The sequence below is a fragment of the Macaca thibetana genome, chromosome 19 (genome assembly GCF_024542745.1).
Source record: "Macaca thibetana thibetana isolate TM-01 chromosome 19, ASM2454274v1, whole genome shotgun sequence".
NCBI lineage: Eukaryota > Metazoa > Chordata > Mammalia > Primates > Cercopithecidae > Macaca > Macaca thibetana.
The window spans coordinates 32,968,818-32,987,676 of record NC_065596.1 but is presented as its reverse complement, the minus strand read 5'-3'; the positions used below and the strand labels follow the sequence as shown (position 1 = coordinate 32,987,676).

Below are 18,859 nucleotides of genomic sequence, written 5' to 3'. Positions count from 1 at the left end.
CTCTACCAAGAACACAAAAATTATCACGGTGTGGTGGCGCGTGGCTACTCTAGAGGTTGAGGTGGGAGGATCCCTTGAGCCCAGGAGGTTGACGCTGCAGTGAGCTGTGATGCTATCACTGCTCTCCCACCTGTGTAACAGAGTGAGACCCCGATATCCCAAAAAATAAATAAATAAATAAATAAGGAATCTAAAACCAATTAACGTGAACTTTCCAAAACTAGACTAAAAGGAAAAACCCCATCTTCCCACCAGAAGTAACAAAGGATCAAAGGCTGCTCTCCCTAGCGCCCTCCCCCTTCCACCAGGTATCAGATGGAAAGAGCAAGAGCCCAGGAGTGGCCACAGCCAAGCACTGGCCACCACTTACTCTGTGTAGGGCACCCATCTGCTCTGGTCTCAGGCGAATTCACCTCAGTATTTCGTTGGCCAAGGGCCAAATCCTTCATCCAGATATGGGGTAGCCCATAGGGACCTTAAAAACAACAACAACAAAAAACTTTAACCTCTAAAAACTTTGTAAACGGGGCCCTGGAGACGCTCACTCGGGCCCACTCCCACCCTGTGGAGTGCTTTCTTGATTAAATTTCTGCTTTCGCTGCTTCATTCTTTTGTTACTTTGTGTTTTTGTTTGTTTGTTTTTCAATTATGTTTAATATCCAAGAACCTGGAAACTTCACACTCCAGGCCTGCCTTCCGGGAACAACAGGGAGAGGGTGGAAAAACAGGGTTGCCTCCAGCAGGAGCACGTTTTCCAGGAGTTGGAACTGGGGAGAAGCAGGGCTGGGTACGAGGAGGGAGGTGGGGGGCGATGGCGCCTTCGGACAGGGGTGGGGTCTGCAGGATCTCAGGAGCACATAGAGAACGTGGTCTCCCCGGGACTGGGGCTGCAGCGCTGCGCTCCAGGAGCCGAAGAGACCAAGGCTGGAAGGCGCCCAGGGTGAGAGTCCAGCTCGAGGGTGATGGTGAGGACTTGAAACAGCAGGAGGCGGGAGGATGGGTCGGAAGGGTTTTTAGAAGGAAAGTTTCGCGACAGGAGGTGTCTGCCCGGCCCCACAGAAAGACAGGGACGGGACCAGCCTCAGGGAGACTTTAAAATCAAAAGGAAGCGACTCATGGACTCTCAGCTGGACTTCTCAATTTTCTCTGAGTTGAGAAAGAGGGGGCAGAATTTCCAGGTCTGTGGGGACCCCACGTCCCCGGTATAGCAGCACCAGAGAACTGGGAAGCTCAAACTCCACGGTACAACCTTCAGTCCATGCCATCAGCTTCCGGGTCTGTGCCAATCAGCGCAGGGCAGAAGCCAGACCAGGGGTAGAGGTGGGCGGGGCCTGGATCAGGCCAGAACGTGAGGGGAAGAGGTGGGCGGGGCCTGAGTCAACCAAAATACTAATGGATTCGGTGGATTTGCACAGTACAGTATCAGCACCAAAAATTAGTTGAATTTCCATATATTAACAAAAAACACTTTTAAACGAAAATTTAAAAACACTTCCATTTGCTGGGGATCTTAAAAAACACTTCCATTTGCTAGAGATCTTAAAGTGAGAAATACTTAGGAATAAACGTTAAAAACTGAGAATTTTGTACCTTGAAATCTACAAACATTAACCCAAATGATTAAAAACATATATAGAGATACAACTCATATTGATGGTTTGGAAAAATTAATATTGCTAAATTATTACGTAACCCAGTGTGATCCAGATTCAACACAATACTCATAAAAATCCCTATCGGTTTTTGTTAAAGAAACAAAAAGCAGGCTGGGAAAAGTGACTCACGTCTGTTGGCTAGGCTGGTCTCAAACTCATGATCTCAAGTGATCTACCCACCTCGGGCTCCTAAAGTGCTGGGATTACAGGCGTGAGCCATCGCACCTGGCCCAATCCTCTTAATATAAACACTTTAATGTCAATTAATGCTTGAACTCAATGTTTTAAGTCAACTCAAACTCAAGTCAATGCTGAATTGACTCTACTGTCAATTAATCCTTGATGGTTTGCTATGCTCATTGCATTTGTAACTATTACCTCAAAAATGAACGTTCTGATATTCTGCAAGGAGTAACATCAGACTGAAGACCTTGTCACACATATGACATTTGTAAACTTTCTGTCCAGTATGGACCCTCTGATACCTAATGTGGTGTGAACGTGAAGTAAAGACTATGCCGCCGGGCGCGGTGGCTCAAGCCTGTAATCCCAGCACTTTGGGAGGCTGAGACGGGCGGATCACAAGGTCAGGAGATCGAGACCATCCTGGCTAACACGGTGAAACCCCGTCTCTACTAAAAAATACAAAAAACTAGCCGGGTGAGGTGGCGGGCGCCTGTGGTCCCAGCTACTCCGGAGGCTGAGGCAGGAGAATGGCGTAAACCCGGGAGGCGGAGCTTGCAGTGAGCTGAGATCCGGCCACTGCACTCCAGCCTGGGCGACAGAGCCAGACTCAGTCTCAAAAAAAAAAAAAAAAAAAAAAAAGACTATGCCACAATCATCATATTTGTGAGGTTTCTCTCCTGTATGAATTCTCCTATGTTTTGCAAAAGATAAAGCTCAACTGAAGACCTTGCCATAATCATCACATTTGTAAGGTTTCTCTCCTGTACAGGATCGCCCATGAACTGCAAGGTGTGAATGATGTCTGAAAAACTTGCCACACTTATTATGCTTGTAAGACCTCTCTTTATTATGGATGCTCCAATGTTTTGCAATGGTTGTAGTGTTACTGAAGACTTTGTGACAATCATTACATTTGTAACTGACCACTAAAGGCTTTGCCACACTCATTACACTTGTACAGTTCCTTTCCAGTGTGAATTCCAGTATGTTGTGCCAGGTGTGACTCACACCTGAAAACCTTGTCACAAACCTTACACTTCTATTATTTCTCTCCAGTATGAACTCTCCTATGTATTTCAAGGCGTGATTTGAAATTGAAAACTTTGTCACATTCTTCACATTTGTAAAGTTTCTCTCCAGTATAAAGTCTGTGATGACAGGCAAGGTTTGATTGTTGCCTAAAAACCTTGCAAATTAATTACGTTTATAAGATTTCTTTTCACTATGAAGTCTATGATGACATTCAAGGTTTGATTTTCGATTAAAAACCTTGCCACATTCATTACACTTGTAAGGTTTCTCTCCAGTATGAATGACTTTATGCATTACAAGAGATGAATTTTGAACGAAGGTCTTGCCACAGTCATTACACTTGTAAGGTTTCTCTCCAGTATGAATGACCTTATGCATTACAAGAGATGAATTTTGAACGAAGGTCTTGCCACACTCATTACACTTGTAAGGTTTCTTTCCAGTGTGAACTCTCTGATGTTGTGCCAGGTGTGAATCACGTCCGAAAGCCTTGTCACAAACCTTACATTTGTATGGTTTCTCTCCAGTATGAATTCTCCTATGTCTTTCAAGATGTGATTTGCGACTGAAAACTTTGTCACATTCTTCACATTTGTAAGGTTTCTCTCCAGTATGAAGTCTATGATGACGTGTAAGGTTTGATTGTTGATTAAAAACCTTGCCACATTCATTACACTTGTAAGGTTTCTCTCCAGTATGAATTGCCTTGTGAACTAAGAGGCCTGAATTCTGCCTGAAGGTCTTGCCACACTCATTACACTTGTAAGGTTTCTCACCAGTGTGACATCTATGATGGCATGCAAGGTATCGCTTCTGATGAAAGACCTTGCCACATACATCACACTTATATTGTTTGTCTCCTAAATGGATTATCTGATGTTTTTTAAAGAGTGAGCTATGATTAAAGGCTTTGCCACTCTCATTACATTGGAAAGATTTTTCTCTCATGTGTATTTCCTGTTTTTCTATGAGTAATGAAGAATGAAGGAAATTCTTCCCATACTTATTAGAAATATGGGTTTTGGGCCTACAGGAAATTCTTTGGGATGCTGAAACTGAGAAAGCATCATTGATAGGCTTCTCAACTTGATTGCCAATTTTCCCTTCAGGCTGAAATATGTGCAGTTCAGGCAGATGAGAATGAAAGCTTGATCTAAGCTGATCTTTAATAGGCTTATTTCCAGCAAGCCTTTGATCATATCGGTCTGTACTACTCATCAACATTTTTATTTTTGGCATTGGTGCTTCATGGCCATTTGTTTCATTTTCTTGCCACTGAAACACAAAGTCATGAATATCTTTCCCAATTTCCTGGAAGCAAATATCTCCAATGTGATGACTTGCTTGTCTTTGCAATGTTCCTGTGTGGATCACTTCCGTATTGCCTTGCCCTGTTGATGAGAACATATTCATCATGCATTTGGAAGAGACAGCTACAAAATATAAACACCAATAGGTTTCCAATTAAGTACAGAAGTTACATAATACTGAAATGTGTAAATATGACACAAAAAACAATACTTATTTTAAACTTCTCAAACATGATCTTCAAAGTTTAGGAACACAAAAGGGGTAAGATTTTTTAATAAATAATGGGCGATTACATATTCTTCAAATCATTTTTACTGAAGCCTCTTTCCAATATCATGACAAAACACTGACAGGGCACAAACATGTGTAAGCCTAAAGTAAGGAGCATTTTTCCACTGTGACCCTAAAGTGTGTCACAATTTGCAAAAAACATATCACTGTCACATCAAAGAGGAGAAAAATATATATTCTCCATATTTATAGGGTATTTACTGTATACAAATAAATGCTAAAAAAAAACAGACAAGGTATTATATTTTTTAATAATCCACAATAATCTCTTGTAAGGATAATCAAAACCAATGCAATTTCTATATTGTCAAACAATCATAGCACTGAGAAGAAAATATTACAAAAATTAGGCAGGTGCGGTGGCCCACGCCTGTAGTACCAGCTACTCAAGTGGCTAATGCACAAGAATTGCTTTAAGCCAAGAGGTAAAGGTTGCAATGTACCAACATCGCACCACTGCACTCCAGCCTGGGTGAAAAGTGAGACTCCACCTCAAAAGAAACAAGGCAGGGCATGATGGCTCATACCTGTAATCCCAGTACTTTAGGAGACTGAGGCAGGCAAATTACCCGAGGTCAGGAGTTCAAGACCAGCCTCGCCAACATGGTAAAACCCCTTCTCTACTAAAAATACAAAAAGTAGGCGGGCGTGATGGCGGGCACCTGTAATCCAAGCTACTTGGGAGGCTGAGACAGGAGATTTGCTTGAACCCGGGAGGCCAAGATTGTAGTGAGCTGAGATCGTGCCACTGCACTCCACCCTGGGTGACAGAGTGAGACCACATCTCAAAAAAGAAAAATGTTAATACCACATTTTTCTAAATAACTGTTACAAAATTACCTATATTCATGTGCAACAGGCACTTTGTGACTTTTTAAAAATTTTTTTGAATTTTTATTTTTTTGAGATGGAGTCTCGCTCTGTCACCCAGGCCAGAGTGCAATGGCATGAGCTTGGTTCACTGCAGCCTCTGCCTCCTGGGTTCAAGCAAGTCTCTTTTCTAAGCCTGCTGGGTACCTGGGATTACAGATACGCACCACCATGCCTGGCGTCCTGGAATTACAGGCAGGAGCCACTGCGCCCGGCAGCACTTTGTGACATTAACAAGTGGAGTGTGTCAGTTACATTGCATATCACATACCGAAAACTCACAGGTAAAGTCATGAAAATCAGTTAATGAAATATTGTAACCCTTGATAAAAGAAGTCAGAAAATAATAAGTACATGTATACAGCCTGCAGAATTGTACACAATTCCCCATTAAGAAAAAAGCCATAACTTGTACTTACCACCAGTACACAACATAAGAGCTGAAATACATGTAAATATCACTACTTTCTGATTTATTAGGTCAAAAATATACACAGCACTATAAGGAATAAGAATTAACTAATGTCCAGGCACTGTGGCACATGCCTGTAATCCCAGCACTTTGGAGGTCCGAGGTGGGTGAATCACGAAGTCAGAAGTTCGAGACCAGCCTGGCCAACATGGTGCAAACCCATATCTACTAAAAATACAAAAACATTAGCTGGGCGTGGTGGATGGTGCCTGTAATCCCAGCTACTTGGGAGGCTGAGGCAGGAATCGTTTGAACCTGGAAGGCAGAGGCTGCAGTGAGCCAAGATCGTGGCAGAGCACTCCAGACAGGGAGACGGGATGAGACTCCATCTCAAAAAATAAGATAAATAACTACTTTTCAAATAAGCTTTGGTATATTTGGTATTCTTTAATAGGATGTTCCTGCAGATGCAGACTTTGAAAGAATTTAGTCATGAGTGTTTACAACTCGTTAATAGAACTAGTACCTTTATGAAGAGACATTAAAGAGCTCTTTCTACCATGGTTCCTCTTTCCACCATGTCAGGACATGGCAGGAAGATGACTGGGCTAAACCATGAAGAAGGCTCTCACCAGGAACCAATTTGGCTGGCACCTTGCTCTTGGATTTCCCACTTTCCAAATTCATGAGAAATAAGTTTCTGTGTCTGAAGCCTCTCAGTTTAAGCTATTTCCTTTTTTGTTTATTTTTGAGATGGAGTCACGCTCTATCACCCAGGCTGGAGTGTACTGGCAGGATTCTCCTACCTCAAGTGATTCTCCCTCCTCAGCCCAGAGTCTCACTCTGTTGCATGGGCTGGAGTGCAGTGGAGTGATCTTGGCTCACAGCAACCTCCACCTGCTGTGCAGATCAAGTGATTCTCCTGCCTCAGCCTCTCAAGTAGCTGGGATTACAGGCACCTGCCACAATGCACAGCTAATTTTTGTATTTTTAGTAGAGAGAGTTTCACCATATTGGCCAGGCTTGTCTCAAACTCCTGACCTCAAGTAATTGGTCCATCTCAGCCCCCCAAACTGCTGGGATTACTGGGAGCCACTGTGCCTGGCCCATTTTTGGCATTTAGTACATTCGATGCTTCACCACATTGGCCAGACTGGTCTCAAACTCCTGACCTCAAGTGATCTACCCACCTCGGCCTCCCAAAGTGCTGGGATTAGAGGTGTGAGCCACGGCAGCTGGCCAGTCTAAATTATTTCTGACAGGACAGTGAAATGACTGAGACAGGAACAGGAGCATCTCATCATCAACATCACCAAAAGCTGACAAATCTTATTAAACAAAGGAAGTTAAGAGTCTGTACTATAAAACTTGCAATCCTTGAAGCCATCTAATAGCACTAATGTGTTAAAAAAAAACCTTCAGATGAGCCGGGCACGGTGGCTTACACCAGTAATCCCAGCATTTTGAGAGGCTGAGGCAGAAGGATCACAAGGTCAGCAGATCTAGACCATCCTGGCTAACAAGATGAAACGCCGTCTCTACTAAAAAATACAAAAAATTATCCCAGCATGTTGGCACTCACCTGTAGTTCCAGCTACTTTGTGGGCTGAGACTAGAGAATTGCTAGAACCTGGGAGGTGGAGGTTGCAGTGAGCCAAGAGCCAAGATCACACCACTACACTTTAGACTGGGTGACAGACTGAGATTTTGTCTCAAAAAAAAAAAAAAAAGAAATGAAAGAAGTCTAAAGAGTAACTCCAACCCACAAACATATATGAAGTTCACCAGTAAAGATAAATTTAAAAAAAAAACAAAACAGGCCAGGCATGGTGGTTCACACCTGTAATCCCAGCACTTTGGGAGGACGAGCCAGGTGGATAACCTGAGGTCAGGTGTTCGCGACCAGCGTGACCAACAAGGAGAAACCCTTCCTCTACTAAAAATACAAAATTAGCTGGGTGTAGTGGCGCATGTTTGCAATCCCAGCTACTCAGGAGGCTGAGGCAGGAGAATTGGTTGGAGGTGGAGGTTGTGGTGGTGAGCTGAGATTGCAGCATTGCACTCCAGCATGGGCAACAAGAGCAAAACTCTGTCTCATAAATACATAAATTAATTAATAAGAGGACAGATACAGAAACTGACATATGTGTACCTTTTGTTCAGAACTAAACTTTTATAATATTATTTAAAATGAAAAAACACTACATATATGTTACCAGAAATGCAACATACACAGAAATAATTCTGACAAAAATTTAAAAAGTTCTAGAGAAGTAGTTTTTGCAGGTTATGAAACTTTTTTTTTGAGATAGGGTCTTACTCTGTCTCCCATGTTGGAGTGCAAAGATGCAATCTCAGCTCACTGCAACCTCTACCTCCTGGGTTCAAACAACTCTCGTGCCTCAGTCACCTAAGTAGCTGGGATTACTGCCACCCACCACTGTGCCTGGATAATTTTTGTAATTTTAGTACAGATGAAGTTTCGCCATGTTAGCCAGGCTGGATTTGAACGCCACCTCGGCCTCCCAAAGTGCTGGAATTATAGGCATGAGCCACTACACCTGGCCAGGTTATGAAAAGTTTAAGTTTCATTATTATGCTATAACTTTAAGATCTTTAACATACCTGCAACAATAACCACTTCTCAAAACTACTACTCCTCTATAACTATTTTTATTTTTGTCAGAATTATTTCTGTGTATGTTGCATTTCTGGTAATATATAAGTACAGTGTTTTTCATGCCTTTTTATTTTATTTATACAACACACTTAACTTCTGTTTACTGAAAGAAATGGGCACAAACAGGCACGGTGGCTCACGCCTGTAATCCCAGCACTTTGGGAGGCCAAGGTGGGTATATCACGAGGTCAGGAGATCGAGACCACGGTGAAACCCCGTCTCTACCAAAAATACAAAAAAAAAAAAAATAGCTTGGCGTGGTGGTGGGCGCCTGTAGTCCCAGCTACTCAGGAGGCTGAGGCAGGAGAATGGCGTGAACCCTGGAGGCGGACCTTGCAGTGAGCCAAGATCGCGCCACTGCACTCCAGCCTGGGCGACAGAGCGAGACTCCGACTAAAAAAACAAAAAGAAAGAAATGGACACTAACGTGGTTGCTATATTCACACTGGAATCATGCTTAAACCACTTACATGTTTACAGAGAACTAAAAGACAAAACTATTTAAAATAATAACAATAGTTGTGCATGGCGGCTCACGCCTGTAATCCCAGAGCTTTGGTGTAGGGTCCAGCCCTATGGAGCTTACCGGGTGTTCTCCCCGTGTGTGGAGATGAGAGGCTGTAATAAATAAAGACACAAGACAAAGAGATAAAGAGAAAACATCTGGGCCGGGGGACCACTACCATCAAGACGCCGAGACCCGTAGCAGCCGAAATGGCTGGGCACTCTAATGTTTATTGCATACAAGACAAGGGGCAGGGTAAGGAGGGTGAATCTTCTAGGTGATTGACGAGGTGAAGCAAGTCACGTGATCAGAGGACAGTGGGCGCTTGCCTCTTATGTAGCCGAAGTAGAGAGAGAGAAGCCAGCATACATCGGCGTTTTCTTCTATGCACTTATAAGAAAGATCAAAGACTTTAAGACTTTCACTGCTTATTCTACCACTATCTACTATGAATTTCAAAGAGGAACCAGGAGTACCGGAGGAACATGAAAGTGGACAAGGAGCGTGACCATTGAAGCACAGCACCACAGGGAGGGGTTTAGGCCTCCGGATGACTGCGGGCAGGCCTGGATCATATCCAGCCTTCCACAAGAAGCTGGTGGAGCAGAGCGTTCCCTGACTCCTCCAAGGAAAGGAGACTCCCTTTCATAGTCTGCTGAGTAACGGGGGCCTTCCCAGACACTGGCGCTACTGCTTCACCAAGGAACTGCTTCAAGCGGCCCTTATGCGGGTGTGACAGAAGGCTCACCTCTTCCCTTCTAGGTCACTTCTCACAATGTCCCTTCAGCACCTGACCCTATACCTGCCAGCTAGTCCTAGGTTATATTAGTAATGCAACAAAGAGTAATATTAAAAGCTAATGATTAATAATGTTTATAATAATGATTGACAATTGCCATGATCATCTCTATATCTAATTTATATTATGACTATTCTTATTTTAACTATTTTCTTTATTATACTGAAATAGTTTGTGCCTTTAGTCTCTTGCCTCAGCGACTAGGTAATCTTAGGCCCACACTTTGGGAAGCCAAAGCAGGTGGATCACTTGAGACCAGCCTGGCCAACATGATGAAACCCTGTCTCTACTGAAAACATAAAAATCAGCTGGGCATGGTGGTGAGTGCCTGCAGTCCCAGCTACTCAGGAAGCTGGGACACAAAAATCCTTTGAGCCTGGGAGGCAGAGGCTGCTGTTAGCCAAGATCATACCACTGCACTGTAGTCGGGGCAACAGACTGAGACTCTTTCATAAAATAAGAAAAAGAAAGGAAGAGCAGAGGGATAAGAGGGGGCAAAGAAAGATGTTATTTCAGAGATCTCAGGATAGAAACTTTCCTTTTCCCACAGAATTCTCCCACTTGCAGAGTTTCCCCATACACTATTGGAAGGTGGAGCTTCCACTCTGCCCATCTGAGCTCTTACCTGCCTTTACACCTGTAATACATTCCCACCCAGCTGGATTTTTTTGTTATTTTCACTTCACTCTCCACAGTCCAGGGCTCTTTTTCTCGCTCCAACATGGAGACAGCAGATCAGCAAGAGATTCCTGCTTATAAAAAGAAAGGACTGTGACGTGCTGGAGCTTTTCTAGAGTCCCAGCCCTATGTTTCAGTAGGAAAGAAGACATTGCAGATGATCTAGGAAAATATTTCACTGATTGCTCCGCTGACTGCCTCCTTCTGAATGCTTGGGGAGCATTGTAATATGTGATATGTGGACATCGAGTTCCCTTCCAAGAACTACTGAATCGAAAGCACAGGAAAAGCAAACAGGGAACTGGATATCTTTAAAGTATGCCAGAAGGTTTTGTTTTTGTTTTTGTTTTTGTTTTTTGAGACAGAGTCTTGCTCTGTCACTCGGGCTGGAGTGCAATGGTGTGTTCTCAGCTCACTGGAACCTTGGCCTGCTGGGATCAAGCGATTCTCTTTTGTCAGCCTTTCTAGGAGCTGGGATTACAGGCATGCACTACCACGCCTGGCTAATTTTTGTGTTTTTGGTAGAGATGGGATTTCTCCATGTTGGCCAGGCTGATCTTGAACTCCTGACCTGAAGTGATCCACACACCTCAGACTCCCAAGGTGCTGGGATGACAGGCGTGAGCCACCATGCCTGGTCTGCCATAAGGTTTTATGCTTACTTTACTCTGGAACACCCCCGAGCTATCATGAAGAATGCAAAACATCTAAACAAAGGGGACAGTGCTACATCATGAAGCTTTTCATTTCAAAATCAGCATGATTTCCACATTAGTCAAGCAAGGATGGGGCTCCCAGGAGGCAACAAGAGAAAATACAAAGATACAAAAGGGCACATCCCCACTTCTGGAGGGAAGGTATCCTCACCCAGGGAGACCAGGTTCCTATAATTCTCCAGCATCACGTCTCTGTATAGAGTCCTTTGAGCAGGGTCCAGGCATTTCCACTCCTCCTGAGAGAATTCTATGGCCACATCCCTGAATGTCAGTAGACCCTGAAAGGAAAACACATTTTAACAAAATGGCTATGGGAGAAGTTCTTATCTCTACAGAAAATGAGAAGAGGAGAGAGGGGAAAGCGTGGATTCAGTTGTAGGAATGTTCTGACAAATCCAAGTGAGGGATTTTCCACCACATAATGTCTTCCCAGTGGTGTTTGATTACACTTTTTGAAGAGGTCAGGATACCCTCTCAGTATGAATTTCTTATGTTAGAAGTAAATAATTAGCTGGGCATGGTGGCAGGCACCTGTTGTCCCAACTACTTGGAAGGCTGAGGTGGGAGGATGGCTTGACTCTGATGGTGGAGGTTTCAGTGAGCTACGATTGCGCCAAGGCGTTCCAGCCTGGGCAACAAAGGAAGACTCCATCTCAAAATAAAATACATGAAAATAAGATTAATTAAAGTACAAAACTCTATTTTGTATATGTTCAAAAAATAATAAAACCTACACACACTCACAAAAAACTACATGTTAATACAAAGTGTGGTCATTTGTCCCAGATTTTCAAAGTATGCAATATTTTCAAAATACATACATATGTGTATATATGTATGTGTATGTATATATGTGTATATATATAAAGGTTTTAAAAATATAAAAAGTAGCAAGTTTTGTTTAACTGAAGAGGAACCTCATTTTGGTGGAAAAGGATACTTTGGCAGCTAGAAGTACTGCTCCTATACTTCAGAAAAATTGTAACCAGTTTTACAAAAAACACCTGTTTCACAAGACTCTCCACAGTAACACCACTGTCTCCATCAGGTTAATTTGTTAAGAATGGTTTAATAAATCTCCTGCTGTTATTTAGGTTGACTTCATATTCTTAAAATAATGATGGAATAAAACCCCTGTATCATTCATGTCTGTGTATGAATTTCCCATTCTAAGTACTAAGATTTTTTGAGTCAGAAACACAGCAACTCACTCAATTACTGAAAAATTTAGTATAAAATCAGGGAGAAAAGATTTTCCCTTATTGGTCTCCTTTTCTAGAATTTACCACGTACTTTGTGCATATGAATATGTGACTTCCATTGGCAGCTGCTCTAATCCTGATCTACAGAGAACTGACAGAGCATCCAGATGTGGCCCCTGAACAATCCCCACTGCCAAACAGCACTGACACCATGGGACCCTCACCCTGTGAACAAGATGAGAGGGACTGAGGGAAGGCATGGGTGAGTGTGAGCAAACCTGTCAGGGAGGACACTTGAGACTCAGAGAAGATTCACAACACCAAGGCCCAGGGTTTCTGAAAGGAAAGAACAGAACAATCCACCGAGAATATCATCTCACCTGAGGAATAGCCATCCCTGACCCTTTGCTTTCCTCTTCCGTGTTTTTTCCTCACGTACCAAGAGTCTTTAGAAGTCAATCCTGAATGTTAGAAATATGTTGTTTATTGCTCAGAATCAACACACTTCCTCCCTGTAACACAATGACACATACAAAGGTGCCCTCACCCTGAAAAAATACAGTCACCTCTGCTGCCCACTGCACCAGGGATGATACATTTCTACAAGACTCTCACTTCCCTCCTGGAGAAGCCCACACACACACTGCAGGATTGAGGAGCCGGGCTGGAATGAGATCCCCTTCAGGGCACAGACCCAGCCCTGACCAAACCCCGTGCAGAGGCTGGGTGTGGTAGCTCATGCCTGTCATCCCAGCACTCTGGGAAGCCAAGGTGGGTACATTGCTTGAGCTCAGGAGTTTGAGACCAACCTGGGCAACATGGGAAACCCCATCTCTACCAAAAATACAAAAATTTGGCCATGTATGGTTGGTGCACGTCTGTGTGTCTCTGGTCCCAGCTACTTAGGAAGCTGAAGTGGGACGATCACTAGAACTCAGGAGTTTGAGACCAGCCTGGCCAACATGGTGAAACCCTGTCTGTACTAAAAACACGAAAATTGGGCTGGGCGTGATGGTTCATGCCTGAAATACTAGCACTCTGGAAGGCTGAGGTGGGAGGATTATTTGAGGTCAGGAGTTCGAGAGCAGCTTGGCCAACATGGTGAAACCCTGTATCTACCAAAAATACAAAAAGTAGCCAGGCTTGGTGGGGTGTCAGTAATCCCAGCTACTCCAGAGGCTGAGGTTGCAGGATCACTTGAACCTGGGAGGTGGAGGTCGCAGTGAGCCGAGATGGCACCCTGGACTCCAGCCAGGGCAACAGAGTGAGACTCAAAAATAAAATAAAATACAAATACAAAAATTAGCCGGGTATGGTGGCACATACCTGTAATCTCAGCTACCTGAGAGGCTGAGGCACAAGAATTGCTTGAATTCAGGAGACAGAGGTTACAGTGAACCAAGATCACAAGACTGCATTCACATCCTGGAGGACAGAGTGAGACTCTCTGGGAAAAGAAAAAAAAGCATGTTTCTGATGTGATTGACGCAGAGATAATAAAACCTGAGTAATGTGATAGAGCCTGACAGGCAGAGGGAACTTCAGATGGGGGTGGGAGAGCATGGGAGACATTTCTGAGCCAAGACCTGAAGGAGGAGAAGGGGACAGTGCTGTGAGCATTTAGGGACATAGGGTAAGAGCAGTGAAAACAACCTGAGACAGGAAGGGTTTTGAGGTTTGGGAAAAGAGAAAAAGCAAATGTGACTGGGGCAGAGGGAGACATGAGGTGAGGGTAAGCTCCCAGGAGGAGCTGGACACTGGCAGGGGCCCTGGACACAGGGCTGTGGAGCCACAGTGAGGAGCTGGGCTTTTGTCCTGGGGAACACGGGAAGCCGGTGGAGGGTTCGCTGCCAGGGACTGACATGACCTGCTTTAGATTTCGCTGTGATATCCTCAGAACAAGGACATTTTCAATGAGTTACGCTGAGAAGGTCTGAGATGAGTGAGAAGATGTACCTGAATTCTGACATGGTGGCCTGGAAGCGCTAATGGAAAGGGCTGGCCTTATCAAAATTATCCTTGAAACTTAGAGAAGCATCTTTCACATACCTGGGATAAAGAAACTTCTTTTGTCAGGTTCTGATGCCACTGATTCCCAACATTTAATTCTTCCTCACAAGAAAATTACAGTAACATTTATAAAATGCAGAAGTATAAAGACACAGCTAGTGACCTTGAAAACAGAGAGGCCAAGTGCAGTGGCTCACACCCGTAATCCCAGCACTTTGGGAGGCCGAGGCGGGCGCATCACCTGAGGTTGGGAGTTCTAGACCAGCCTGACCAACATGGAGAAATCCCATCTCTACTAAAACTACAAAAATTATCTACAAGTGGTGACGCATGCCTGTAATTCCAGCTACTCAGGAAGGCCAAGGCAGGACAATCACTTGAAACTGGGAGGTAAAGGTTGCAGTGAGTAGGCCAGGCTTGGTGGCTCATGCCTGTAATCCCAGCACTTTGGGAGGCCGATGCCGGCGGATCACCTAAGGTCAGGAGTTCGAGACCAGCCTGACCAATATGGAGAAACCCCATCTGTACTAAAAATACAAAATTAGCCTGGCGTGGTGGTACATGCCTGTAATCCCAGCCACTAGGGAGGCTGAGGCAGGAGAATTGCTTGAACGAGAAAGTCAGAGGTTGCAGTGAGCCGAGATCGCATCATTGCACTCCAGCCTGGGCAACAAGAGGGGACCTCCCATCTCAAAAAAAAAAAAAAAAAAAAAAAAAAAAAAAAAAAAAAGGCTTGCGGTGACGTGAGATCGCTCCATTGCACTCCAGCCTGGGCAACAAGAGTGAAAGTGCGTCTCAAAACAAACAAAAAACAGGGAAAGAGGGTCAGCTGTAGAACTAAGACATAAGCAAACTTTTTCAATCAAGAATGCATGAGTGGCCAGGTGCGGTGGCTCACGCCTGTAATCCCAGCAATTTGGGAGGTCGAGGCGGGTGGATCACCTGAGGTCAGAAGTTCAAGACCAGCTTGGCCAACATGGTGAAACCCTGTCTCTACTAAAATTACAAAAATTATCTGGGTTCCATCCTCACATCTTGTTTAACCTCTTGTTGCTCCTTCTCCCCAATCTTTAGATAGTCCCCAATCTCCATCTATTTCTGCCTCTTCTCCCATCTCTGCTCCTCCTCTGCTTTCCCTGTTAAATTCTGTCTTCCCTGTTATACCCCCTGTCCCCGCTCTCTGGCACCCCAGATCCCCAGGTGTCCTCCCTGCTGTGATTCTCCCTCTGTTCTCCTTGCCACCAGCACCACTGTGCTCTGTCTGCCCTGGCTCCAAATCTCTCCTCCTCTCCCTCACTCTGATGAGCCTCCCTCTTTGCTGCCCCTCTGTACCTTGCTGTCGTCCATCATCTCTCTGTACATCTAGATTTTCTCTACATTTCTCCGGTTGCTTTTCTCCTCCGCTTTCCTTTCTTTTTTTCTTTTTTTCCCCCGCTTTTGCTGTCTCTTGTAGCTTTTCTCTACATTTCTCCTCCCGCTTTCTTATCTTTTTTATTTTCACTTTTGCTGTCTCTTCACAAATCCCTCACCATCCTCTACTTTGCTATCTGTTATGGGACTTTCTGCTTTTCTCTGTCTCAGGTTTTCTATTGCTCTCTCTGTCTCCTGATCCTTTTGGCCCACACAATTGAAAGGAGCTGGGCACATTCCTCAGCCCCGGGCTCAAAACTCCCTGAGCCTAGCACAAACACATCCCATCCTCCCATCCCACCACCATATATCTCTCAAACTCCCTGAGCCCAGTATAAACACCACCTGGAAAGTCTCCGATAAGGGGACAGCCGTTCAAGGTTACTGAAAGCGCAGGAGCCAAAAGAATTTCTTTGTTCCCCTACAACTTTCGGGCTATAAAAAGCAAACGCTCGCATTGTTCAGGGCCCTCTTGTATACTGTGTAAAGGAGGGACCAGGTTCGAACTTGTAGTAAAGATCCTTGCCGCTTGGCTTTGACTCTGGACTCTGGTGGTCTTCTTTGGGGAACAAACAGTCTGGGCATAACACAATCACAGGAGGGTTTGGAGTAAAACGCCTGCATCCCTGAGCAGCTCATTTTTCAGTGGCTGGAGCTGGGCAGGCAAGAACACCCCGTGTCACAGGACAGGCTCCGAGCACCTCCCCAACGCGCGCTCAGGAGAAGCGGTGACTGCTAAGGGGAGACTTGGGGTGCAGCAGGGCCCAGCATGAGGCGGGAGGTGGGGTGTGACGACGCCTTCGTACAAGGGTGGGGTCCACAATATCCCAGCACCAGGCAGAGAACGTGGCCTCCCCGAGACTGGGGTGGAGGCGTTTGCGCTTCAGGGGCCTTCAAGGGTGAGGCTGGGAGGCGCCCAGGTCGGAAATACACATCTCGGGTGAGGACTTTGAAACGCGCGGGGAGGGAGGAGTTAAAAAATGGTTTTGAGGCCGGGCGCGGTGGCTCAAGCCTGTAATCCCAGCACTTTGGGAGGCCGAGACGGGCGGATCACGAGGTCAGGAGATCGAGACCATCCTGGCTAACACGGTGAAACCCCGTCTCTACTAAAAATACAAAAAACTAGCCGGGCGAGGTGGCGGGCGCCTGTAGTCCCAGCTACTCCGGAGGCTGAGGCAGGAGAATGGCGGGAACCCGGGAGGCGGAGCTTGCAGTGAGCTGAGATCTGGCCACTGCACTCCAGCCCGGGCTACAGAGCAAGACTCCGTCTCGGAAAAAAAAAAAAAAAAAAAAAAAAAAAAAATGGTTTTGAGCACAAAAACTACGCGATAGGAAGTGTATACATCGCCCTGTAGCAGAAGACCGGAGACGGGAACAGCCTCAGGTCGACTTTAAGCACAAAAGGAAGCGACTTCCGAATTCCCAGAGGAATGTCCGCATTTTCTCCGGTTGAAGGAAGATGGGCGAGAATTTACAGGTCTGCGGGGACCCCATGTCCCAGGTGCGGAAGTGCTGGGGACCTGCGGAGTGCACACTTAATACAACACAGAGCAAAACTCACCGCCGCGGCGCGATTTTCACTCTAGGAGATCTGCTTCCTGGTCTGCGCGCATCTGTGCGCACAGGACTAAAGCCAGGCCTGGGTGGAGCCAACGAGAAAGTGGGCTGGGCCTGAGCAAGGTAGAGGTGGGGCCCCAGGCGGAGAGACCTCGCCCTTTAGAACCAGCAGAGGGCGGGGCAGGGGCGGGACAGGTCCCTCAGCCTCGCTCCCAGCGACTCTATTTTTGGGACTTTGGATGCCAGAGAGGTCAGGAAGGCTGAAGCAAGATTCAAAAGCCCTGGAATTGTCTGGAACGGGGTTGCAAACTAGAATGTGAAATGCAAAACCCTGCCTGGGCAGAACGTACAATTTCATGCTGACGGCCCAGAGAACAGAATAGAAATCCTCTCCCTTTCTACTCTCCATTCACTCAGAAGGGAGAGTTCACCCTGTGCTCAGCTTCAGAGACTTCCCGAGGACCCCTGCATGGGATGCGCGATGGAGGGCTCAGGCCAGGGAGGAGTGAGGTCACCACCTGCTGCTTAAACACAGCAGGCATGCGGCCGGGTGGGCAGGAGCCTGAGGACCCAGGGGCGGGAGGATCGCTGAGCCTGGGGGTCCAGGCCAGCCTGGGCGACAAAGTCACACCTCCCGCAGGGCTCCCCTCCTTGTCTCTTTTAATTTTTAAAATAAAATTTTGATTGTGTGAGATAGGGATCCAACATTATTCGTTTCCATGTGGTTATTCAGTTAATTGTCCTAGCACATTTGTGGAAGAGATCTATTACTTTCTTTTTTAATTTCTTTTCTTTCTTTTCTTTTCCTTTTTTTTTTTTTTTATTTTATTTTTTTTTTTGAGACAGAGTATTTCTCTGTCGCCCAGGTTGGAGTGTAGTGGCTAGATCTCGGCTCAGTGCAGCCTCTGCCTCCTGGGTTCAAGCGATTCTCCTGCCTCGGCCTCCGGAATAGCTGGCATTATAGGCGCGCGCCACCACACCCGGCTAATTTTTGTATTTTTTGTAAAGACGGGTTTTCACCATGTTGGTCAGGCTGGTCTCAAACTCCTGACTTGAAGTGATCTGCCTGCCTCGGCCTCCTGAAATGCTGGTATTACAGGAGTGAGCCACTGTGCCTGGCCCAAGAAATACTCTTCACTTCGCTTTTAAATGTTGAGAAAATATAATTGAAAACTAAAAAATCTTCCCTTAAATGAGATATCATCTTCACGACGATAACAGCGAAAGAAATAAAAACTGTTTTATTAATAAATAAGCCTTATACCAGAATGTGATGGGAAATAGAGAACAGTTGAGAGGTTAAAAAGAGAGAAAGAAACTTAACTGTTCTGTACAACCCAAGTTCATGTTTTCAAGATAAACACCAATCAGTCCTCAGGGAAGAGGACTTGACAACACCCTTGATCACACATAGTTCATCCTGGCTCTACTTGGTAATGGAGGTGACTATCTGTGTCAGCTAATTAGCTTCATCCAGAGGGAGGGGGAGAAACCCTAACCCATGTCTTTTTGACAAATGTGTTTTACAACATGGCGACAGGTGCC

At 45.3% G+C, this 18,859-nt stretch overlaps 1 protein-coding gene and 1 pseudogene across 12 annotated transcripts in view; both read right to left on the bottom strand.

Moving 5' to 3' along the window:
• Positions 1–1,904: 1,904 nt before the first annotated feature.
• LOC126943077 (zinc finger protein 320-like) lies at positions 1,905–2,749 on the bottom strand (annotated as a pseudogene).
• The window catches only part of LOC126943048 (zinc finger protein 701-like), a 106,031-nt gene continuing 89,634 nt past the window's right edge, over positions 2,463–18,859 (bottom strand). For 2 of the 12 annotated variants that reach the window (XM_050771384.1, XM_050771388.1), the window contains exons 2-5: positions 13,664–13,784; positions 12,718–12,798; positions 11,287–11,413; positions 2,464–4,306 (exon numbers count right to left, since the gene is read on the bottom strand). In XM_050771384.1, the coding sequence (XP_050627341.1) occupies positions 3,036–4,306; positions 11,287–11,413; positions 12,718–12,732 (1,413 nt within the window). In that variant the 5' untranslated portion in view covers positions 12,733–12,798; positions 13,664–13,784 and the 3' untranslated portion in view covers positions 2,464–3,035. The other 10 variants (XM_050771382.1, XM_050771381.1, XM_050771387.1 and 7 more) reach the window with 9 other exon arrangements.